Below are 27,127 nucleotides of genomic sequence, written 5' to 3'. Positions count from 1 at the left end.
CACCGGGGATCAGCTGCACAGCTGGGCACTGGATCCAGTGTGCCACCAGCAGGCTGGCTGGGGTGGAGGAGGAAGCTGGGAGCTGAGAGTGGCCAATCAGCACCTCCTTAAGATATGCTGTTCCCTTACACAAGCATGGGGTCGTACGCTGGGTGCCTCAGCCAGAGCTCCAAAGGGCAGGTGGTGAGTGGTGAGAGTGGCTTTGGGCCCCCCACAGGGTACTTCAGCCAGAAATGGAGCTGGTATCTCTGAGGGGCGGGTACCTAGATCCTCCCTGGGTGACCAGTGGCTTGGCGCTGGGTGAGATGATGTAGCCAGGGAGGGAGCCGAGATTTCCGCATGGTGGGGGCCGCATATAGTGGAGCAGCAGCAGCAGGGAGCTGCAATATCCGGCCCTGTGTGGGACCGAGGGTCCCTGGGCCTCAGACCAGTGCAGCTGGCGGTGGGCAGAGGGGTGGGGGAAGGAAAGTAAGAGTCTTTTTGGGAACTCATGTTCGAAGAATCTCACAGTTCCACCTATGCCATTGCCATCTTACCGGACTATCCCTGCCCTCATTAATTTTTAAAAATAAACTTTTAATTTTCATTAAGTTCAACTTATCTGTTTTTTCTTTTGTTGGCTGTACCTTTGGCTTCATAGCGAAGAAATCATTAGCAAATGCAATGTTGTGGTGTTTTCTTCTACTTATAGTTTTATGTCTTACATCTAGGTATTTGATCCATTTTTAGTTAATTTTCACAGTAAGTCCTCACCCAACATCATCGATAGGTTCTTGGAAACTGTGACATTATAAAGAAACCAATTTTACTATAGGATAATTGATATAAACAAGAGTTAAGCTCCAATGGCATATTTCTGGTCACAAAAACATCACCAAACTTCTAAATAAAGACCAAAAACAATTCTAAAACTAAACATTGAAATAAATGCAAGTTATAGGTAGACTTAAGAAAGATTAATAAAAACAAATGAGATAATTATTTACCCAATTTTTGTTAGTGAGTGACAGTAGTCATATGGTAGTGGGTTCAATCAAGGAATACATGTTTGCAAAGCAAAAAGTGTAAGGTGTACCTCCATTCCATCACAGGGTACACACATATGCACTCAGACTGGGACAACATAGAAACACCAATTCGCCTAACATGCACATCTTTGGGATGTGGGAGGAAACCAGAGAACCCAGAGAAAATCCACAAAGTCATGGGATAACAAGCAAACACCATATAGGCAATGGTCCTGGCCAAGAAGTGATTTTTTTTTCTTCTCATCAATGCTATAATGAAAAGATGTTGAACAAAATTATGTTATTCAAGGATTTACTGTGTACAGTATAATGGCGCAACTTCATTCTTTCACAGGATTCTTAAACACTGTTCATGCAAGGGCAGAGATACTGGGATAATATTTCTCAGAAATCTACATATCTTAGATAATGCTAATTTTCCCATGAATAAATAATTATCTACATAACTGTTTATCAACATAATTATTGAATCTAGGTGATGGGTATATGGGGACTCAATTATCTCCCCATTTTATATCTATTTGAATATTATAAAAATAAAACATTTAAAAATCATTTATAACATCCATTATGCTTGTTAGCAAATTCAGGGGCTGGATGATAAAAATGAAGGGCTTATAGGAGCTATGGAATGAAAGTTCTGATTACAGTCCTCCAAATGCTAAGGAATTACTCCAGAGTGTATATAGTATTTCAAATGTTAACTAGCCATCCTTGCAGTATAGACTAAAACACATATTCATATCACGCTATTTCAAATAAGGCATTTTAAAATATATTTCATAACACCTGAACATACCTCTATTATGGACTTCTAACACAAATTACTTATGTTTAATTACTAGTTTTCAAATCCCTCTTCCCCAAGATATTATAAGCATCTCAATCAGGGACCTAGTCATCCTAGAGTTCCCTTTCCTTGCTTGAGTTCCAGACACAGAGTCTATGTTCAATGAAGTCAGTTCCACAAATAATTTACTGAACATCACATTCTATGAGTCATACACTATTTTTAGTACTGAAGATATAGCCCTGACCAAAAATGACAAAGTTGTTCACATAGGGCTTGGTAGTAGTAAAATGCTGTTGAAGTGAAGGATGACGTTGGACTAATTGATTTTTAAAAGATGCTTCTAACAAATATATTCTGTGACACAAACCATACCTATTGTGATTGTTCCAGTTCCCATGCTATGTAAGGAACCACGATACTCTCAATTCCACCATAAAAGTTAATCAACCATGAGCACAGGGCTTGTAGAAGGAGTGCTGCCCAATGGTACTTTAAAGACTAGAAGTTATGCACCCATCATTTTCTCACTTTCTTATCTGAATTGATTAAATGGACCTCTACCCAGTAATAGTAAACTACAGAAATAATTTGTGGAGCTGTAGAACCATATAGCTGCAGAGTGTTTCAGTATCAAATTAAAGTTTTAGTATTTAAAGTGAAGAGAACATAGACTCATCAATGTGATTTCTGTAAGATTATGTAAAAACCATAAGAGCAAATCAGTTGTTTTGCATGATGCTACTTACATGATTGGTCAAATAAAAGTCATGGTTTTTCATGCAAGTTAGCCTTGTATGTAAATTAAACCACTGTAAATTACCCTGACAAGTGATAACTGAGTTTTCTTATAAAATAAAATGATGTATGTGAAAACATTCAGTAAATTCTCTAGTTATCTCTGGTCAATGGTCCTCAGATTGGTACCACAGACTCCTAGGGGGATTCCCAAGGATAGCAGTGGGAAACGTTAAGTTAATTTTCAAAACATTTTTTAAAAATCTAACAAATCAGATACTTGCATTCCATAGGTTACACCTATTAAACATCACCATCTTAATAAGTAGGCTGAATATATTTTGTTGTTGATGATGACTAAGGCTTATTCTTCAATAGAAGATATTTCAAAATATTTTAAATATAAAAGGTTATAAAAGGAGTACAATACAAGTTGGTAAAAAAAATTATTTTGGCGGCTAGAGCAATCAATGCTTTATATCCTCTGGTTCCTAGACTCTCATTAGCACTTACAGTTACTTCTACAGGGCCTAATTGGCAACTATTGCTGATGCTGTCCAGAAAAACAATGTATTTTTAGTGAACTAGGACTATCAGCTTCAATTTCACAGAATCCTGAAATCATAGCAAATATCTCTTGCATACAAGGCTAACTTGCATAAAAGTCATGACTTTTATTTGACCAATCACATAAGTAGCACTGTGCAAAACAACTGATTTGCTCTTATATTTTTACATAATCTTAAAAGAAATCACATTTGTGATTCTATGCTCACTTTACTTTAAACTCTAGGCCACCTTTCAATTTAAATGTTAGATTTATTTGTTTGTTTATTTGTTTGTTTGTTTTTGAGTTAGGGTCTCACACTGTTGCCTAGACTGGAGCACAGTGGCATAATCTCAGCTCACTGCAGCCTCGAATGCCTGGGTCAAATCAATCCTTCTGCCTCAGCCTCCTAAGCAGCTGGGATTACAAGCATGTGCCACCATGCTAAGGCTAATTTTTTTATTTTTCTGGAGAGACAAGGTCCCACTATGTTGCCCAGGTTGGTCTTGAACCCCTAGCTTCAAGCAATCCTCCCACCTTGGCCTCCCAAAATGTTGGGATTACAGGCGTGAACCACCACACCCGGCCTAAATGTTAGTTTTAGAATTGAGCATATCTAAATTATTATACAAAAATAAAATTTTTACAAGCCTTCTCCTTTATGTAAAATAAGACATTTAAAATTACCTCAACATGGGCTTTCAATTATGACATGCATTATGTAGAGATACATATAAAATTAGTTGTGGGCATCCAAGTCTACATATAAATTGAACCAACAGATATTATATAAGTCACATGTCTAACTTACACACTAAAATGCTGCATTAAGAGGAAAGCACTTATTTATGAGACGCAGAGAGAGATTTAAGTCATCAGTCATGAAAAAGACAAAGAGAGACCTTCACTGCCCAAAGTTCAAGAAAATTGGAAATTAATTTGTGCTCCGTATCACTAACTCTCCAGCCTCCAACTATGACTTCTGACAGCCTGCCATTTCTTACAAATAAATGGCAGCAATGGAGGGAGTTACTTTGTGCCAAATATTTCAGAATTCCAATATTAAATAACAATAATAATAATATATATGGATTACTATGTGCCAGGCACTATTTCACAACAGTTCTGTAAGTTTGGTGCTATGATGTCTACTTTACAGACCAGGAAACTAAGACAAGGAAAGGTTAAATACCTTTCTCAAATTCACATACTAATAAGTGGCAGAGCCAGGATCTTGAACTTAGTTAGCTCTTAATCACTATAATAATGCCTCTCAGTTTAGGGTTAAAATATCTACATCATTTGTATTATGACTCTGTGAGTACTGATATTTTCTTTTTTTTTTTTTGAGTTGGAGTCTCACTCTGTCACCCAGTCTCTTAGCCTGTAATCCCGCACCTTGGGAGGCTAAGGTGAGTGGATTGCCTGAGCCCGTGGGTTCGAGACTAGCCTGGGCAACTTGGTGAGACCTCATCTCTACAATAAATCAAAAATTAGCCAGACGTGGTAGCACGCGTCTGTAGTTCCAGCTACTTGGAAGGCTGAGGCAGAAGGCTCACCGGAGCCCAGCAGGTTGAGGCTGTGGTGGCCAGGAGTGGCCACTACACTCTAGTCTGGGCAACAGAGTGAGACTCCAACTCCAAAAAAAAAAAAAAAAAGTTGACATGCTTCTATATTTATTAATATGAAAAATTTTAAATGGTGTGCTAAATTTTGAAAGGACAGTAAAAATGGCATGTATAGCATGATCTTAAATCTACTTTATAAAGCCATAAGCCTAAATTTTTTTTTTTTTTTTTTTGAGTCAGAATCTCACTCTGTTGCCCAAGTTGGAGTGCAGTGGCACGCTCACAGCCACCACAGTCTCGACCTGCTGGGCTCCAGTGATCCTCCTGCCTCAGTCTTTCAAGTAGCTGGTACTATAGTCGTGTGCCACCATGCCTGGCTAATTTTTTGACTTATTGTAGAGATGAAGGCTCACCAAGTTGCCAAGGCTGGTCTTGAACCTGTGGGCTCAGGCTGTTCTCTCACATTGGCCTCCCAAAGTGCTGGGATTCTAGGCATGAGCCACCGTGCCTGGCCTGTAAGCCTAAATTTAAGATAAACATTTAAATATGGTTATTGGGTGACAGGATTACTGGTGATTTTCTCCTTCTTTAACTTTTTTTTTATAACCTGAACTTTTTTTTTTTTTTTTTTTTACAGTTCACAAAATTGTATGATTCTGGTTACTTTCACAAACAGAAAACAATAAGATTATTTTAATTTGTTAAAAGTCTCACTATTAGATATTTTAACAAAATATTTTATTTTATACTTTTTACAGAATAGTTGCAACTCCTTCTGAAAAATTCCTTAGTTTGGTTTTCAAGTGGTATTTATATGATTTTATTTAAACTATTCTCTAAACCATAAAAAGTTATACTAATACAGTAATCTTATGACCACTGAACCTCTATCTCATAAATGAAAGAGACACGGAAAAACAGCACATTGCAGAAATAACCTGAATAACCTGCTATTCTAATTAAATTTGATCATGCTTTGAAATTCGTGGAATGTTATTTTCTTTGAAAGCACATCACTTGATAAAGCTATTTATCGTCATCTGAGTAGCTATAAACAGCAAAAGGAGACAACAATCATGTTTAATGTTCTTTGATTCTGAGAATCCCGTAAGCTAACTGTTCTTCCCTCATGAAGTTAAAATTTAATCTTTTGAGTATTTCCTTCTCCTTAGTATCACACATCTTACCCATACTATGTACTATAAGAATCTGCACTTACTTTCTGGTTCTGGATAGAGGTATGCCAGCACATGCTAGAAGTGGGCATTTCTTCAACATTATATAACATTTCAGAAGAAAGAGGGGAAAAAATTGCAAAAAAGAACCCTAGAAACCTTAAAATGCCCTCTAGCTCTATCATGAGTCAGTTTTATATTCTTACATAAGTCATTTCTCATAAAAGTAGGGTCTTTGAAACTAGATGATCAAAAATTCAAGCAGCACTTGGTGAAATCCTATATGTGAGAAATTGTATTAAATGTGGTAACATTAGAGACTAAAACAGATCCATCTTTAAAAATTTATAACCTTATAGGAAAAATTTTAAAACATAAAAGCCAAAAATTTGCTGCTTCTGTGTTGTGACAGAACATATTTTAAGCATTATAAGTAAATACAAATGTTTTTAAGATAAATACATTAAAAAAAAAAAAAAACTAGCCAGGTATGGTGACACACCCCTGTAGTCTCAGCTACTCGTGAGACTGAAGCAAGAGGCTGCTAGAGCCCAGGAATTCAAGGCTGCAGTAAGTTACGAATGCACCATTGCACTCCAGTCTGGGCAACATAGCAAGACACAGTCTCTAAAATAATTAACTTTTTAAAAACAAAGAAAAGGCCAGCTAAACATTCAACTCATGGTATACCACATAGTCAAATGGATTTAAGCGAAATGTTCAAGCTTTCTTTTTAGAGACAGGGTCTTGCTATAATTGTTGCCCAGGCTGGGGTGCAATGGTACAATCACAGCTCACTGTAATCTGGAACTCCTAGGCTCAAGTGATCCTCCTACCTCAGACTCCTGAGTAGCTGACACTACAGGCATGCATCACCACACCCAGTTAATTTTTTTTTTAGAGACGGGGTTCTTGCTATGTTGTCCAAGTTGGTCTTTTTTTTTTTTTTTTTGAGTCTCACTCTGTTACCCAGACTAGAGTGCAGTGGCATGCTACTGGCTACCACAGCCTCGACCTGCTGGGCTCCAGTGATCCTTCCACCTCAGCCTTCCAAGTAGCTAGAACTACAGGCACGTGCTACCATGTCCAGCTAATTTTTTATTTATTGTAGAGACGAGGTCTTGTCAAGTTGTCTTGAACCCGTGGGCTCAGGCAATCCACTCGCCTCGGCCTCCAAAGGGCTGGGATTACAGGTTGAGCCACCGAGCCTGGCCCCAGGCTGGTCTTAAACTTCTGGCCTCAAGCAATCCTTCTGTCTTGACCTTCCAAAGTGCTGGGATTACAGGTATGAGTCACAACACCAAGATGTTCAAGTTATTTTTTAATTTTTTTAGGTTTAAGGGGTACACATGCCAGTTTGTTATATAGGTATATTGCATGATGAGGGTTTGGGCTTCTTCAGAGTCTACTAGGTGGTACACATAGTAACCAACAGGTAGCTTTCAAGTCTTACTCCCCTCCCTTCCTTTCCCCAATAGGAGTGTCCCAGCGTCTGTTATTCTCATCCTTCTGCCTGTGTGCACAGTGTTTAGCTCCCACTTATTTTAGGGGGAACATATAGTATACTGTTTTCTATTTCTGTGATAAAATTCAAAATGCTGGATGATGGTCTCTAGCTACATTCATGTTGCTGCAAAGAACATGATTTTGTTCTTTTTTATGACTGCGTAGTATTTTATGGTATATATGTACCACATTTTCTTTATCCAGTCCACCATGGATGGGCACCTGAGTTGGTTCCATGTTTTTGCTGTTGTGAATAGTGTTGAAATACACATGTACATGCAGGTGTCTTTTTGGCAGAGTGCTTTGTGCTCCTCTGAGTATGTACTCACTAGTGGGATTGTGGGGTCTAGTGGTAAATCTATTTTTAGTTATTTGAGAAGCCTCCAAACTGCTTTTACGGGGGTTGAACTAGCTTACATTCCCACCAACAGTATAGGAGCAGTCTCTTTTTTCTGAATCCTTATCAACATCATTTTTTGACTTTTTAATAATAGCCCATCCTGACTGGTGGGAGATCATTGGGATTTTAATTTGCATTTCTCTGATGATTAGTGACATTGAACATTTTTCATATGTTTGTGGTTACTTGTATGTCTTTCTTTGAGAAGTATCTTCATGTCCTCTGCCCACCTTTGTTTTTGGTCAGGGTCTCACTCTGTTGCCCAGGCTCGAGTGCAGTGGCATGATCACAATGATCATGGCTCATGGCATCCTCGACTTCCTCCTTCCATGGCAGCATCCTGAGTAGCTATGACTACAGGTATACACCATTACACCCAGTTAATTTTGTTATTTTCTTGTAGAGAAAGGGTTTCCTTATGTTGTCCAGGCTGGTTCGAACTCCTAGGCTTAAGTAATCCACCTGCCTAGGCCTCCTCCCAAAGTGCTAGGATTACAGGTGTGAGCCATCACAACTGTCCTCTCTGCCCACTTTTTAATGGAGTTATTTTTTTCCCTGTTGATTCGAGTTCTTTGTTGACTCTGGATATTAGGCCTTTGTCAGATGCATAGTTTGCAAATATTTTCTCCCATTTTATTGGTTGTCTGTTCACTTGGTTGACGGTTTATTTTGCAGTATCTCTTGAGTTTGATTAGGTCCTATTTGTCAACTTTGACTTTTGCTGGTTTTTGCTTTTGAAGTCTTGGTCATGAATTCATTGCCTAGGTCAATGTCCAGAAGAGTATTTCCTAGGCTTTCTTCTAATATTTTTATAATTTGAGGTCTTACATTCAAGTCGTTACCCATCTTCAGTTAATTTTTGTATATGATAAGAGCAAGGGGTCCAGCTTCATTCTTCTGCATATGGTTAGTTTTACAAGCGCTGGTTGCTAAATAGGGTGTCCTTTCCCCAGAGTTTGTTTTGGTCAAGTGGTTTTATTTCTGAGTTCTATTCCATTGGTCTATGTGTCTATTTTTGCATCAGTATTATCCTGTTTTGGTTATTGTTGTCTTGTAGTAAAGTTTGAGTGTGGTAATGTGATGACCACGACTCTGTTCTTTTTGCTTAGGATTGTTTTGGCTATTGGGGCTCTTTTTTGCTTCCATATAAATTTAAGTTCTGTTTTTTCTAGACCTGTGAAAAATGATGCTGGTAATTTGATAGAGACTGCATTGAATCTGCAGATTGCTCTAGATAGTATGGACATTTCAATTATATTGATTCTTCCAATTCATGAGCATGGAATGTTTTTCCATTTCTTTGTGTCATCTTTGATTGCTTTCAGCAGTGTTTTGTCATTCTTCTTATAGAGGTCTTTCACCTTTTTGGTTAGATGTATTCCAAGGTATTTTACTTTTGTGGTAGCTATTGTAAATGGAATTACGTTCTTGATTTGCTTCTCAGTTTGAATGGTGTTGGTATATAGAAATGCAAATGATTTTGAGCACTGATCTTGTAACCTGAAACTTTCCTGAAGTCACTTAGGAGTACTAAGAGTCTTTTGGTGAAATCTTTAGGGTTTTCTAGATATAGAACATGCAATCTGCAGAGAGATAATTTAACTTCCTCCTTACCTATTTAGATACTTTTTATTTCATTCTCTTGACTGATTGCTCTGGCTAGAGTTTCAAGTACTATGCTACTATGCAGAATAGGAGTGGTGAGAGTAAGCATCCTTGTCTTGTTGAGTTTTTTTGGTTTTTATGTTTGTTTGTTTGTTTGTTTTGTTTTTTTAGTTAGGGTCTCACTTTGTCACCCAGACTGGAGTGCAGTGGCATAATCATGGCTCACTGTAGCTGCAACTGACTGGGCTCAGGCAATCCTTCTGCTTCACCCGAGTAGCTGGGACTAAAGGTGTACACCACCATATCCCACTAATTTTTTGATTGTTCATAGAGATGAGGTCTTGCTATGTTGCTTAGGCTGGTCTTGAACTCCTGACTAAAGTTATTCTCTTGCCTTGACCTCCCACGGTCCTAGGATTACAGGTGTGAGCAACTGCACCCAGCCTTGTTCCAGTTCTTAAGGGGAATGCTTCCAACTTCTGCCAATTAAGTATGATGTTGGTTATGGGTTTATCATAGATGGCTCTAATTATTTTGAGGAATGTTTCTTAGTGCCTAGGTGGTCTAGGGTTTTTGTCATGAAGGAATGTTGGATTTTATCAAATGCTTTTTCTGAGTCTATTGAGATAATCATGTGGCCCTTGTTTTTACTTCTGTTTATATGGTGATTATGCTTATTGATTTGCATATGTTGAACCAACTTTGCATCCCAGGAATAAATCCCACTTGATCAAGATGAATATATTTTCTTTAATGTAGTACTGGATGTGGTTTGCTAGGATTTTGTTGAGAATTTTTGCATCTGTGTTGATCAGAGAAACTGGTCTGCATCTTTCTTAGTTGTGTCTTTGCCATTTTTTGGTATCTGGATGATGTCAGCTTTCCTGTACTTAGTTAGAGAGGAGTACTTCCTTTTCAAGTGGTTTGAAATAATTTTAGTATTTTTGATACCAGTTCTTTCTTGACACCTGGTAGAATTCAGCTGTGAAGCCATCAAATCCCTGACGTTTTCTGGTGGACAAGTTTTTTATTACTGATTTAATTTTGTGGCTCATTATTGGTCTGTTCAGGATTTCAATGTCTTCTTGTTTCAATCCTGGGAGATTGTGTGATTCTAGGAATTTATTCATTTCCTCTAAATTTTTTAATTTGCACGCACACAGATGTTTATAGTAATATCTCATAATCTTTGTATTTCTTTTGTGTCAGTTATAATGTCCCCTTTTTCATTTCTGAGTGTATTAATTTGGATTTTCTCTCTCTTCTTTAAAATGTTCATTTCAATAAAGTACTTTATATTTTACAGTTCAAGGTAGAAAGATAATAAAAGGGGTTGTTGTTGTTGTTGTTGTTGTTGTTTTGAGTTGGAGTCTCACTCTGTCACCTGGACCGGAGTCTGGCTGCTCCCGGTCACCGCAGCCTCGACCTGCTGGGCTCTGGCGATCCTTCCGCCTCAGCCTTCCAAGTAGCTGGAATTACAGGCGCACGCTACCACACCCGGCTAATTTTTTTTTTTTATTTATTGTAGAGATGAAGTCTCGCCTGCCCAGGCGGGTCTTGAACTTGCAGGCTCAGGCTTCCCAAAGGCGTGGGATTACAGGCTGAGCCACCGAGCCTGGCTATAAAAGGGATTTTAAAAATATAATTTCAAAGATAATTAGGTCCTAAAACTTTACTTACCTTTAAAATATCCCTTCACAAAAGTTAATGACTGCTCTATATAAATATCAGTCACTTCAGTAACTTATCGTCTATATCTGTTACTCGGTTCTCTGGCTCCCTCCTTACTAAGAGAACCCTGATTTTACTCAGGAAATTAATGTACCTAGCTAAAACACCATGCTTCCCAGTCTCCCTCATAGCTAGAGGGAGTCTGTAACATTGGACTATAAAATATAAAATAGTGAAGTCGGGGTGGGGGGGTGGAGTGGTGAAAGCTCTTTAAAAGGACCCAAAATTCAGCTGGCAAATGCCCTTCTGCCTGGATATTATTCTAGAGAAAGATCAGCCATCACACCACAAGAGACAGGCATGCCTGAAGATGTCTAAATGAGGGGGGAAAAAAAGGAGCCTGAACCTCTGATGTCACAGAGCTACCATATCAGCCCTAGACTTCCTACCTCCAGTTCTTCTGCTAACGGAGAAAAATGAAACTTCATTTTGTTTTTGTGATTTTTTTTTCCTTTTTCTTTTTAGAGACAGGGTCTCTCTGTCACCTGGAGTACAGCTGCATGATCACAGCTTACTGCAGCCTCAAACTCCTGGCTTCAAGTAATCTTCCCACCTCAGCCTCCCAAAGCACTGGGATAACAGGTCTAAGCCACTGTGCCCACCTTCCTTTTCAAATAGATTTTATGGTATATATTTAAGGTATACAACATGATGTTGTAGGTTACATACAAATCGTACAATGGTTACTATAAGGAAGCAAGTTAACATTTCCATCACCTCACAATTATCTATTTTTTTTTGGTTCATTTGTTTTATGGCAAGAACAGCTAAAATCTACTCATTTAACAGGAATCTCAAATGCCTAATTTGTTTGAATCACTATTTGGGGGTCTCTACAATTCACAATAAGTTCAATTCCTAACTCCTAGGCCTATAATAATTTATTCCCCACCAGCAACCAGAGACCTTTGAAAAGTATAAGTCAGATTATATTACTGGTTTTCTATCATCCCTAAAATAAATGTAGGCTCTTTACCAGGTCAACTAGGTCTTCTTTAAGCTGGCCTTTCTGTATCTCCCAGTTAATCTTCTACCAAACCCCCATACCCTTTTCCACCACCACTTGCATACTCAGCTCCAGCCACACTGACCTTCCTGTTCCTTGAACAAGCCAAACTTGCTTCTGTCTCAGGACCTTTGCATTTGCTGCTCCCTTTGCTGGGAATGCTGTTTCCTCATACTTGTACCCTCACTTCTTTCAGGTCTCTGACAGACCTTCCCTGACCCAAAAAGAATCTCTCTAAGGTCAAGGACTTTGAGAGCCTTCTTCAGCACTGCATCTCCAGTACCTGGGACATAATAGGAGCACTATAAATATCTGATTAATCAATGAATATACATCATGACCTCATTTATACTGAAAAAGACCAAATTATATGTGTTCATGTATACGTAAGTACATAAGAGGTATAACATAGACACTATTGATATTAGGTACCTCTGGGAAAGAGTGGGAAGCAAAGTAAAGAAAAACTTTCACACTTTGCTCTGCATATTTCTGTATTATTTTTCTTATGTTAAAAGACAAAATTAACTACAACATATGGCAGGAAGAAAAAAAATCTAAACATATTTAGAAACACAAACCTACTCATAGAATCATAACATTTAGAAACTCATAGTGGCTTCAGTAAGTATATTAACTCAAAGGTCTTTACTAGAAGTCATTCCAAACATACCTCCCTGTCCTTAGTAGGCCCTCAGAGCCTGGCTCAGCACCTAAAGGAAATCACTTCCATTCCATAGTCCCCCAGCCTGGTTTATTCCTACCCCAGCCTGGTTTATTCCTAAATCTCTCACAGGTAGCAGAATCTATCATTACTAAATAAAATAACACCTTTAACAAAACTGGAATTAGGGAAGTAAAATTTCTTATTAACCTTTTACAGCCCTTATGAAGGTTTTTACTGTCACTTAAAGTAATAAGTATACTAAAATAAAAAGTATATTAGTAGTATGCTACACATCAAGTTAGTAGTAACAAGTTGTGTAGAATTAATATCTACTTACCATTCCTTGCTCAGTAGAAACTTTTAAAGATCTTCCTCCCCTAGGGATTCATTCAGATAATTACAAATTTACTACTTCAGAAAATATGCATTCTAAGAGAACTTTTCTCTATTTAGTTCTTCATCCAAATGTTTAGTGCCTTTTAATTTTTTTATAATTTTATTGATGCATATTTTATATATAATTCATCCATTTCAAGTACATAATTCAGAGATTTGTAGTAAATTTACAAAGTTATGGAACACACCATAAATGAGTTTTAGAAATCTTCATCACTTCAGTGAAATCCTTCATGCTCATTTACTGTTAATCCCGCTTCTCTCCCCTGCTCCAATCAACCACTGATCTACTGTCACTATACATTTATCTATTCTCAACATTTTCTATAAATGTAATTACGATATATGGTCTCTTATATCTGGATTTTTTTTCCACTTAGTATCTTTTTGAGGTTTATCCATGTGGCGCATGTATTAGTGATTCAATTCCTTCTATTGCTGAATGGTATTATATCATATATATATGCCATATCGATGCCTTTTTAATTTATGGCTTGGATTTCCATGTTCCAGGCTGTACAATGGATGCAGGATAACTTAGGTACTTGAGGAGGGGGACCTGTAGCTAACTTAAGTTAACCCAAATGACATAGGCGAGTGTTTCTCAAACCCAATCCAGTTTATGTGGGATGAAATTGCCCTTGCTTCACTCAATAACATTATGCCATCAGCCCCTTTTAAAACCACTGCCCTGTACCTTTCCTCTAACAGGAACACAAAGATCGTTCCTCAAGGTTTCATTCTCTCCCAAGACTTATAGAAACATCTATTCTTTTTTTTTTTGAGTTGGAGTCTCACTCTGTCGCCTAGACTGGAGTGCAGTGGCACGCTCCTGGCCACCACAGCCTCGGCCTGCTGGGCTCCAGTGATCCTTCCGCCTCAGCCTTCCAAGTAGCTGGAACTACAGGTGCACCTACCATGCCCAGCTAATTTTTTGATTTATTGTAGAGATGCGGTCTCGCCAAGTTGCCCAGGCGAGTCTCGAACCCGCAGGCTCAGGCAATCCACTCACCTCAGTCTGCCAAAGCGCGGAATTACAAGCTGAACCATCTACTCTTACTTTACCTTTTTTTCTACCTCCAACTCCTTGTTTTCTCTATGATTACCTTCAAACTGATAGCTTTAAGGCTTCCATACTTTCTGTTTCTAAAAAGGCATATTAGAAGTAAATACTGTATCTGAATATTCTGAAAATTGAACCTGATGCTCTTTTAATGTGGTCTCTGAAAATAATTTCTAGGCCAGGTGCAGTGGCTCAAGCCTGTAATCGCAGCACTTTGGGAAGCCAAAGTGAGGGGATTGCCTGAGCCCACAGGTTTGAGAATAGCCTGGGCAACTTCATGAGACCTCATCTCCACAATAAATTAAAAAATGAGCAGGGTGTGGTAGCGCATGCCTATAGTTCTAGCTACTTAGAAGGCTGAGGCAGAAGGATCGCCTGTGCCCAACATGTTGATGCTGGGGTGACCATGAGCATGCTACTGCACTCCAGCCTGGGCAACAGAGTGAGACTCCAACTCAAAAAAAAAAAAAAGGAAAAAAATTTCTATATAGAAGAAAAACTTTGTAAGTGATTTAAAAAGAAGTAAAACCTCACAATGCCAATATAAAAGGAGCAAGATACACATCAACATCTGACACTCATTTAAAGGGGAAGATTAAAGAATATACAGTAATTAAGCATAGTTTCCTATTATCTTTTTTCTTTAACATTATTTTGTTAAATACTGATTTTTTCATTCAGTGTAAAATACCATAATAGTGTTACTGTCTCCTCTCTGTTTTATGATTGCCTGATTCAGATTAAGTGGATTACTTACCTGTATATTAAATATCCACATGTAGAATGACTAATCAATTATAAAGCTAGGTGAGGGACAGTGGTGCAGGGAGAGGGCTGGGAAAGAATGACACAAAGCCAGCAACTCGTTACCAGCCTTTCTGAAGTCTTAATGTTGTAGGTGATTCCCAGACAATTAGTTTGAAAATGTCAAAAATAAGACGATATGGACACAGATAAAAGTTCTCCCAATGGTAAACGTTTTCTAACTAGAAAATTACTTCACTATCCCCTCACTGACTTATGTTACATTTCTTCTGGAGTGCTAAACACAGTGAAAGCAACAATACCATGGCACATATAATTAGAAGAAGTTTGCAAGATAAGAAAAAATATTACAAACAGTTGTTAGCAAGGACATCTGAAAAAAGTACCAAGAATACCCCTCTTGGTGGCCAGTTATTGGTGGTAGAAGGTGTGTGATTATCTCTATGAGCTACATTTTCAATCTTTGAAAGGATAACTAAAAAGGGGATCTTGGGTTAGGTTTTATCCCACTTCCATTTTAGTCCTGAATCTAACTAGGCTGGTATAAGGTAGTGTGAAGAAAGGATCTGCATTGTAACCTTTTAAAAACCTAGTAAATCAAAACTCACATCATGCATTCTTAGTGTCATTATTCCAATTTAAGAAAAGAATGTCATGATATTACATATACTATACCTTTCTCAGGCTTTCATATTCTTCACGAAGTTCCCCAGGCTTGCTTAATTTGATTGGTGCTCTGAATATAAAGTCTGGAGGAAAAGGAAAAGAAAATACTTCTTAACAGGACTTTCTAGGAAGGAACCAAGACCTTGTCCTACTACTGTCCCCACATTGTAAATCACATTTTTAAAATGTGGTCATCTTAATTTACTATTCATTCATTCATTTAACAAATATTTATTAAGGGCTATAAATCAGGCACCATTCTAAACACTGGGGAGACGCATTGAACAAAGTCCTTGTTCACATGGAGCTTATAATCTTATAGAGGAAAAAAGACAATAAACAAACAAGTATGTATATTACTATGAGTAATGGCACTAAGTGCTATGGAGGAAAATAAATGTAGGATAAAAGAAAAAGGTTATTTTATATAGGGTAATCTAGAAGGAACTCATTGCTGATAAAGTTACATGTTAAAAGACCTCAAAGAAAAGCTGTATTTAAAGTTCTAAGTTCAGTGTTACCAACTCACATTTTAAATGAGCTAAAGTTTATTCATAATTTGGTATTTTTCTATTTCTTTCTCAACACTGCTAAAGCATATTCCTAAATATAACTTGTATACAATCTTGAATACTTTTCAGTATATGACCTGATTTTTTTATCTTCAAAGGCTTCAGTGATTATGATCAGTCTATACAATAAAGTCAAAACTTTTCAACACGTCATTCAAAGTTTTTCAGAGACTGATCATAACTTTATTTTTCTAAAGCATTGTATCTCTCAGCCCTTGTCTAGTCACTATATATATATATATATATATCCATACAGTATTTTAAACCTTTTATGCTGTTTTCTCAGATGAAATTCTGTCTTCTCCCTTTTTCTCTCTCTCCCTCTTTTATTTTTATTTTTTGAGTTGGAGTCTCACTGTCACCCAGGCTGGAGTGCAGTGGCACTACCATGGTCACTGTGACCTTGACCTGCTGGACTCAGGCCATCCTTCCACCTCAGCCTTCTAAGTAGCTGTGACTACAGGCATGCCACCATGCCCAGCTAATTTATATTTTTAAATCTGAGACATCAGGCCCATAGGAGACAAAAAATACATGTTGATTATATAATAGATGACAAAAATCAATGAACAAGAATAAAAGATAAGTCTTAAATAATATCAAAAAGGTGGCTGAAGCCAGTGTGCTGACTCACGTCTGTAATCCCAGCTCTTTGGGAGGCTGAGAACCACTACAGAATTGTTAGACCCTGGGTATGGAAGGTAAACATTTCATCACCTTCACTCACTTAAAAAAAAAATTTCCTGATGACTATTTTAGTCCCTCCAGCAGACTGCTTGAGCTCAGAGTTGGAGACCAGCCTGGGCAACCTTATCGTTATTAAAAAAAAAAAAAAAAAAAAAAACTAGCCAGGTCTGGTGGCAGGTGCCTGTAGTCCCAGCTACTCAGGAGGCTAAGGTGGAAGGATCATTTGACCCCCAGAGGTTGAGACTGCCCTGAGCTGTGATCACCATGATTATGCCACTGCACTCTAGCCTGGGTGACAGAGTGAGACCTAACTCAAAAAAAAAGGTGGTTGAAAGTACATACTTGTGCCTCCTTAAATGTACATGGCACTTCTTTATACCCTCTATGTATATATTTAGTAGTCTAAATGTCATATTAATTTTAACACATACTAACAACTCTTTTAACTTACTAATAATTCTACATTCCATTGAAATTAATAAATATCTGTCCTAGAAAAGTGGCTCCAAAAGAGTTGTCTTTAGTCCTTTTTTCACTCTCTCAACTATTTAATTTTTTTCTGCATCTCTCTTACAGAGAAGTCAACTATCTTAGAAAGACTCTATTTAATATACTGAAGAATGTAGAAGACACTTAGATACTTAGAAACATTGGACTTAATTAAAATATAAAAATAGTAACATAAACCTCTACTAACCACTACAGAATTGTTAGACCCTGGGTATGGAAGGTAAACATTTCATCACCTTCACTCACTTAAAAAAAAAAAAATGTCCTGATGACTATTTTAGTCCCTTAAGCACATTTCCAATATAGGCAAATAGTATTTAAAATTAGATACTTTAAAAGAGAAGAGGAAGGAAGGAGAAAGCAGAATTCTTAAGGAAAAAAAAGTACTTTGAATCCATTTAAATCTATGAAAACCTGTTACATGTAAGATACCCTGTATAGTTTCTCAATGAATTTCACAGAAACCTTAAAGGTAGGTTTTATGCCCTCTTTACAATAAGGAAACCGAGGGGTTAAATGACTTGACTAAAGGCCAAAGAGCTAGTGCATGGCAAAGCAGGGAGAAGAGCTTTAACAGGAATAAAGAAGGAAATTACATAATGGTTAAAAAGGTAACCCATCCAGAGATGAGCCCAATGTCTCTTCCCTACTACAAACCCCACTGTTATAGTCCCCCCCTTGATAGTCTTCCTTACTATCTCAAAAAAAGGCAACTCATTAAGAAAATACAACAATTATAAAATTGCACAAACATACAACACAGCAAAAACTAGTAAGATTATAAGGAAAAATTAATACAAAATTACACTAAGAAATTTTAACATGCCACAATTAAAAACAGATCAGGCAAACCAAAAGATAGTAAAAATATAGAAAAATTGAACAACAAAATTAACAAACTTGAATATACATATATATACACACACACACACACACACACACACACACACACACACACACACACTCAATATTCCTTAAAGCAAACAAGGAGCAATTAAAAATATTAGCTGGGCTCAGTGGCTCAGTCTGTAATCCCAGCACTTCGGGATGCTGAGGTGAGTGGATTGTCTGAGCCCGCAGGTTTGAGACCCGCCTGGGCAACTTGGTGAGACCTCATCTCTACAATAAATTAAAAATTAGCTGGGCACGGTAGCGCGCGCCTGTAGTTCCAGCTACTTGGAAGGCTGAGGCGGAAAGATCGCCGGAGCCCAGCAGATCGAGGCTGCAGTGGCCGGGAACGAGCCACTGCACTCCAGTCTGGGTGACAGAGTGAGACTCCAACTCAAAAAAAAAAATTTGATTCTACACTAGGTCACAAAGGTATTTCAGAAAATTTCAAAGAATTTACATTATGTAGACTTTGCTCTTTGATCTAGCTACCATTTTCCAAGCCTAGCTTTCTAACTACCTGACTAGTGATTCTGGGTTACCCAATATTATTTCTCAATAAATTCCTTTTCTGATCAAATTTGCCAGAGTAGACTTCTACTGCTTGCAACTAACAACCCTGGCTGATTCAATTTTGAAATAACGAATAAACCAGTCTCTAGTAAAACTGATTTAGAAAAAAAGAGAGAAAAGAGATCTAAATATAGGTAAGTTTATGTCTCCGGCAACTATTAAAACAATGGTGTAATGAATATATCGCATCTATATCATTTTGCATACCTGCAAGTATACCCATAGGATAAATTACTGGAATCAGAATTGCTGAATCAAAGAATATGTACTTTTTGACAGATAATACAAAACCCACCAGCAATGCATGATGGTGCCATTTTGGCAGAAATTTTTTTTTCCTTTTTTTAGAGACGAGGTCTCGCTACATTTCCCTGGTTGGAGTGCAGTGGCTATTCATAGGCATGATTATAGCACACTGTGACCTCGAACTCCTGGGTTTAAGCGATCTTCCAGCTTCAGCCTCCTGAGGAGTTTGGGACACAGGCGGGTGCCACAGCACAGGGCTCTTCACGCCTATCAACACAACAAAAATCAGCCGGGCGTGGTAGCGCACGCCTAATTCCAGCTACTTGGAAGGCTGAGGCGGAAGGATCGCCGGAGCCCAGCAGGGGAGGCTGCGGTGGCCCGGAGCGGCCACTGCACTCCAGTCTGGGCGACCGAGTGAGACTCCAACCCAAAAAAACAAAAACAAAAAAACACACAAAAACCCACAACAAATGTTGAAATTTTTTAGCTCCACCAGTCTAACAGATGAAATTCTGTATCTTATGAGTGAAATTGAGTATTTTAAGAGTGACTTGCATTTCCTTTGATAAGAAATGTGGTGCATTCCTTTATTTCTCCTTCTAATAACTCTTCTTGATTTTTTTAAGTTCTCTCTACATAAGAAAAATTAGCCTTATGTCACATGAATAGCAACACTTTTCCCAATTTATCATTTATGCTGACTTTGCTTATAGTGGTTATTTCTGTATAATTACATTAAGCAAAATTTTCTTTTATGGCTCCTGAATTTTGTATCATATTTGGAAAGACATCCCTAAGGCCAAGATACAATAACAAATTCCATCATAGTTTCTTCTGGTACAATGCATAAGATTCTTCTCAGATCTACTTTCAAACACTTATAAGCCTTTATTTTTACTTGAGAAGCAACATAAGAAGTATAATCTTATTCAGGCTTATAAGCAAGTCTACTATCCAAAACAAGAAACCAAACATATATTAGTGATAGCCTGGTAAGAATGATAATTTTCACTTACTAATAGAGAATTTGATTTCTCTAAAATAATTCTTGCTGATATTTAGTACAAAACGTCTCAAGAGCTTAACATCCTCAAAAGTTCAATCCCCAACTTAGAAGCTTCAGAGCCTCAGATAAGTCAGTCTCAACTTCCTCTTCTGTAAAATCAGAATATCTATTATGACAGGCTATTATGAGGATCAAATGAGTATAATAAGAGTGAATACACTTTGTAAACTATTTCAGCCAGTAGAGTAACATGTAGCAGAATCTATGAAGTATAAAATAGTCTCTAGTATGGGTGGGATAACACTCTTTAAATTGTGATTTGGTTATATTCATTCTCAAGTATAACTTATAACAAAGATAATGATCCAACTGCTTTAATACATATATTATGTAAAAACTTAAATTCACTTTTGGATATTAAGAAATCTCAAAATTCATAAGAAAACCAAGTAGAAACTCAGCATACTGACTAAAATCTTACTATGCTTCTCACTTATTTGAGAGCAAAAGGTAAAGGGTAGGGACAGAGGTAGGGTACCAATTTATATTCACCAAAATTTGTACTGATATAAATCAGTTTAGTCTTGGATTAACAATGTTTAATGTGTTAAGAATACAAAATGCTAAATAGTCACGATCATTTTTTTACCCCAATAGGACTGTGCTACATAAATGACCCCAGAACTCAAAAACTACACAGAGAATAAGTACTTCTTGAATATTAAAACAGTTAAGGAAAAAAAGTTGTGAATTGTTCCAATGTGGTATTAACTTAAGCATTTAATCCTATTTCCTATTTTGGCAGTGCCCTCTAGAAAGGCCAAGAAGGAAAAAAAATCCCTTTTTTTTCCTGTGGGCTTGCCAAAAGAGTCTAACATTAGGTTCAGTTATCTGCTCTGACAAGTTAAAGTATTTAGAAATGTTAGAACTTCTCTTTGGCTAGGTCTCCTCATCTCACTGCACAGAATGCACAAGACCACAATTAAAAGAAGTAGTAGTAGTTGTAGTCGTAGTAGTAGTAGTAGCAGTAGTAGTAGTAGTAGTAGTAGTAATCAGTGAAGAATCCCCATAATAAATAAAAACAGCTAACATTTTTAAATGAGAGCATACTATATGTTAAATGTGTGTGTGCACGTGCACACTTGTATACACAAACACACTACAGAAAAATTGCTGACAAGCCCATCTTTCCTTAAAAAGGCCTGCTTACAAGGTTGGTCCTTAGCTGGTATCTAGGAACCTGGATTTAGGAGGGTTCCCACCCTCCCTAACTGATAAGAATGATTCACTATACCTAAACTGTTTATAACAACAAGATAATTTATGTTAAGCATCTGCTTCCCTGCTGGTAGTTGGAAATTTTGGCACATGCTAGGCAGAGGATGCCTATGTGATCAGCTCCTAATAAAAACCCTAGGCACTAAGCCTCTAATGAGTTTCTATGGCTGAGAACACTTCACACATGCTGACACAACTCTTGCTGGAGGAATGAAGCACATTGTATATGTCTCCACTGAGAAAGGATTCTGGAAGCCTGTACCTAGTTTCCTCCAGATTCTGTCCCACATGCCTTCTCCTTCTGCTGATTTTGCTCTGTATCCTTCCACTGTAATATATCATAACATAAATACAACTATGTGCTGAGTCCTTTATGTCCCCCTAGTGAATACACCTATTCAACCTGTGAGTGGTCTTGGGGGTCCTCCCAACACACACACAACACATATTGTGAACTTAAAATCTCTTTAGATCTCAGTTTCTACCTGAGAAATGAAGGCAACACATCAGGTAACTTCTAAAGTTCATGATTTAGTAAAAATACTTTTTACTTTTATTTCCTACTCACTATGTTTCCCTAAATTCTATAAAATTTCACTGAAGTTGAATACTATGGGTAAAATGCTATTAGGCTTTTAAATTTACATAAGAATACTTTAAAATAGTTTACATAAGAGTACTTACAAAACAATTTCTTTGAAGTCATACGAAATACGTGTTTCAATCCATCTTGACTATTACAAGAAATTGACCCCCAAAAGGCCAGATAAATAAAAATCTCCCCCCAACCTTTTCTTTTTCTTTGAGTCAGTTTCACTGTCACCCAGGCTGGAGTGCAGTGGCACACTCATGACTACTGCAGCCTCGACCTGCTGGTCTCAGACAATCCTTCTGCCTCCGCCTTCCAAATAGCTGGAACTACAGGCACGCACTACCACGACCAGCTAATTTTTTGATTTATTGTAGAGACAAGATCTCGTTTACTTGCCCAGCCTGGTCTCGAATGCTAGGGTCAGGCAATCCTCTCGCCTCAGCCTCCCAAAGTGCTGGAATTATAGGCATGAGCCACCACGCCAGGCTAGAATCTCCCCTTAAATCAAAGTCTCTCACAATGTTTCACAAAGTCAAAATGGAGAACATGTATGCATTCAACATTATTAACTACACTAAAATAGTTATTATTAACCTTTCAAGTTCTCTGATTTTTAATAAAGAAAGATCAGGTACAATAAAACAGTTTTGTCTGCTGATGTGGGACTTTGTCTTAATTTTCTCTTTACTTCTCTTGCCTTCCTGGTGTCATGAGTCAGCTTCCTCTACCCCAAAAGAGGAAACTGTGGTTGAAATGCAGCAATGCCACCACACAAAAGCAGAGTAACAAGATGTCAAGTCAGAACCAGAAAAGGCAACATCATCTTCCTCAGTCCAGAAGAGTTAGTCACAAATCTGCCAATCCCTCCATCAGTAGCACAGAAACAGCCACTCATTCTTTCTTTACCTCACAAAAAAGAAATGTTGGAAACTACATCAGGTGCCATTTAGACATTGAATTTCTTAGCATTCATAAATGAATCCAGTGGTTGAAGTACTTTCTGAAAGCCTATCCTGTGACTACTACTATGCTAAACAGGAAGAGAAACTCTCTAAGGATATGATGCCTTAAGAATGACACGCACCTGTGGGCAGTAACCTAAGCTGAGTATTGCACTCGGTCTAATATGAACTGTAGGAACTATAGTTTCCTGAAGATCCTGCCTAGAAAAGGATTTTCTCTGGGTTAGATGACTGGTTATTAATAGAGGCAAACAAACAAAACAAACTACAAGACAGGCATTTTGTTTATTGCATCAAACCGTCAAGAATGAAGTATCACTGTCAAAGCATCCACATTCAATACAAAATTAGAAACAGAAGCTCACTTAACTGTATTGGAAAGATGCTATCCTAATAACTGTGCAGTCCAAAGGTAATCATTCCTTTGTACTCAACTATGCTTGAATTTTTACCTCTGTAGGTTCAATTTCTTTTTTTTTTTAATTGAAAAATGTATTTTATTCAGTCTACTCCTGTGAACTACTTTCCAGACTCACTGGTGTCCGTAAGAGCTGAAATTGAGGTTCAATTTCTTAAGTACATCAGAATGAATAACAACTTTGAATTTACTGAGTCTCAAGACCTAGACCCTAATTTGAATATTCCTACTTACTATTTGTCCTTGGACAAATAAAAGAATCTCTTTGCACTTGAATTGCCTCATCTGTAACTTGGTAATAATACAATATCTGAGAACTTGGTACTAACACAACAATAATATCTCAGAACTATAGAGTAATAAAAAATGAATTCAAAAGTTTATAAGCTTAAATGTTTGGTGAATTATTTAACACTGTACAAATATGTGGTTATATTAATATCTGCTGTAAAATGGTAAACTAAGAACAAATGTCTTTTATTTAGACATACACAGGTAATTTTCTGTAATCACAAGAGTTGGCTCTATACCATTTTTATTTCAGTATGATAGAAGCCATCTATATGATATGGCCTCTGCCTACCTCTTCACCTTCATATCACTTCGTTCCCTGCCTACATTGCACTCCATCAATAACATAGTTTCTGGGCCAAACCATGCTATTTTTGCCTCCATGCCTCTGCCTGAAATGCCCTTACCCTACACTCTTACTTTCCACAGTCACAAGTAACAATGAACAAAGGATGTAGCAGGCAGTTAAAATTATAGAAAAATAAATAAAAACTTTAAAAACAAAACACTTTTACGTATCAGATTGGCAAAGATCAAAAACTTTAATAAAAACAAGTTAGCAAAGATATCATTTATCTTAAAGATATATGTGTACAAAGATGTACATGTAAGAATGTTCACTGTAGATCACTCACAATACTAAAGATTGGAAAGAACCTAAATGACCTTCAAATAGAGACTGATTAAACAAATAGATGACTGGAACAACACCATGTATATAATTGTATACTGCCTGGTTTTATTCCTGGTCTGGCCTCTTAGCTCACCTGTAATTTTTGTTAGAATGCTATTCATTGTGTATGAAAAACTGTAGGGCTCTAGGTGATATTATATTCCTACAGAGAATTCACCATGGTTTCTTTTCTTCTTTTTTTTTTGAATTGGAGTCTCACTCTGTCGCCCAGACTGGAGTGCAGTGGCACGCTCCCAGCCACTGCAGCCTCGACCTGCTTGGTTCTGGCGATCCCTCCACCTCAGCCTTCCAAGTAGCTGGAACTACAGGCACGCGCTACCATGCCCAGCTAATTTTTTGATTTATTGTAGAGATAAAGTCTCACCAAGTTGCCCAGGTGGGTCTCGAACCCACGGGCTCAGGCAATCCATTCACCTCAGCCTCCCAAAGCACAGGATTACAGGCTGAGCCACCGAGCCCGGCTTACCATGGTTTCTCATAAGCAGTTAGAATGAGGACAGATCACCTCACAATCCAAACAGGACATGAGCTGACTCCAAGCTGGTTGCAGTCTTTGTAAAGCTCGGAAAGCTCATTTAATCCTAGCCCTCCAAAGGTTCGACTGAGAGACCGGTGTGTTTACTAGACCTATCTTCCTTGAAAGATTATGAACTTTTTTCCTCAACACTGAAGAACTGTTGAAGTCTGCCTTGCTTTTCGGTGGCTTTCTGAGAGACTTTTTAGTCTTTTGCCTTGACAGATAATCAGCAAATGCCTCCGGAAAAAAGGCAGGTGGCAGGGAGAGGAGGAATGCATCTCCCCTCTTTCTGGGATCTTGACCTCTCAGGTTCTGGTTGCTTTGGAAGTTCTGAACCACAATTTTTGTGCCCCAGTCTCACCAAGAAAGCTCTGCTGATTTTTCTGCCTCTTAATAGATGCACTCTCTTTGTGCCAAGAACCCACAAATGTCTAAAACCCTGGCTGCCTTGGCAACTTACAATGCCTTCATATAGATTTCTTTTAATCAAGCTTTTCTAGCTATTCTCAGCAGGAGTTTTTGTCTGCTACAATCTGCTCCATCGTAGCTAGAAGTAAAATCTACATACTTCATAAGCAGTGGAGAAGACAAGATTTTCATGATGAAATTACAAACCAAAAATCAAGCAAAACCATTTTATAAAGTATGAGATGAAGCATACCATAAGGCAAATGTGCATATAAGTCTGAGGAAAGAAAAAAATCAACAAGGGCTGACTTAATAAAGGCAAGTCTTCCTGGAAGGGATGAATTATATTAGGTATCAAGAAAAAGTACTGGTCAAGAAATGAAAGCCATTCCAGGCAAAGGAAACTACATGAACAAAGGCAGAAATGAGTATGTTGTGCCAGACAGTGTGGGATAGGGTGAAAAGCAATGGGAGGTAATGCTAGACAGATGAGAGGGAAGCAGTTGATGAGAGGGCCTGAATGCATAGAACTGGAGCCTGAGGATAATTCTAAGGACAAAATAATTAATTATATATTCCTAAGTCTAAAGGATATGGAAGAAGAGCAATGAAACACTAAGATTAATCTAAAAATGATAATAAGAATGAAATGGAGTTGAAGTCAGGGCAATCAGTTATTGAGCTAATGTAATGAAGACATAGGTAATAGTAATGAGAGAAGAAGAATGAAGTAATAAACAAATTTAATTTTAAAACTGGAAAAACAGAAGATGAAGTAGTTGCTAAAATAACTAAAATGATGACAGTAAGGACAGAAATAAAGAAGCTTAAAGAAGAGATCCTACTTGGGTCTTAGTACTGGAACTAAGCTAAAAGGGTTATAACTACAGATGCTGGGGATTTCACTTAGAAATGTTACCAAAAACTGATAGAGTAGATATACCCAGAAAAGGCCTCCAAAGGAATAATTAAAAAAGAAGAAAAAGACTACACATAAAATTTAAGGGGTTTCCAAATTAGGTAAGGGAAAATAAGAAATCAGAAAAGAAGGCAACAATGAAAAGTCAACATTGTTTAAAAAGAAAAACAAAAAACAAGCAATACCATTCATATGGCAGAGCAATCAAATCAATTTGACTAGAAGGAAGTCCTTACTAACAGACAATTTGAAGATATAAACAGTCACCATAGAGTAAGAGGTTAAGGAAAGAATAAGCAGTGAAGAAAAAGAAAAAAGTAGAAAACATTCCTTTGAGATAGTCAAGAAAAAGATATAATAAAAAGCAGAGCATGTATGATCCAACTCCTAAAGACATTTACAGTTTTACAGGGAAAGAAAGACACACTTGGGTGAAACAACTACAGAATGTCAAAGAGTTACAAAACTAAATCTCTAACTGCTGCATAAAAAATAAGAGGTAGAGGTTCTCAACAAAAGGAAGACAATGAATCAAAGTTCATCTTCTACAATGAAACATACGATAAAGCAGAGGTACACAGAAAACAAGAGGCCATTATCCATATTAATCTCAAATTTAACTGCTTAGCCAGGTGTGGTAGTGTACATCTGTAGTTTCAGCTACTCAGGAGGCTAAGATGGGAGAATTGCCAAGTCAAGCCCAACCTGGGCAAAACAGAAAGACCCTTGTCTCCAAAAACAAACAAAAAGCAGTCGATCAAATTTACCTACTTATGCTACCTACTAATCTTGAATAATCACTGTCAAGTAGAATAGGTGAAAGAAGCCGGGCTCGGTGGCTCAGCCTGTAATCCCGCGCCTTTGGGAGGCTGAGGTGAGTGGATTGCCTGAGCCCACGGGTTCGAGACCCGCCTG

At 37.6% G+C, this 27,127-nt stretch overlaps 1 protein-coding gene across 1 annotated transcript in view; it reads right to left on the bottom strand.

Annotated features, from left to right (window-relative positions):
• RNF169 (ring finger protein 169) overlaps positions 1 to 27,127 on the bottom strand; it is a 69,847-nt gene that overhangs the window by 38,760 nt on the left and 3,960 nt on the right. The window contains exon 3 of the mRNA XM_021707738.1: positions 15,661 to 15,734. Coding sequence (XP_021563413.1) covers positions 15,661 to 15,734 — 74 coding nt within the window. The remainder of the gene's footprint in view (positions 1 to 15,660; positions 15,735 to 27,127) is intronic.

Source organism: Carlito syrichta, unplaced genomic scaffold (genome assembly GCF_000164805.1).
Source record: "Carlito syrichta isolate Samal-C Ts95f unplaced genomic scaffold, Tarsius_syrichta-2.0.1 Scaffold123684, whole genome shotgun sequence".
In the NCBI taxonomy this organism is placed as follows: Eukaryota; Metazoa; Chordata; class Mammalia; order Primates; family Tarsiidae; genus Carlito; species Carlito syrichta.
This window is presented reverse-complemented; position numbering and strand designations above follow the sequence as displayed.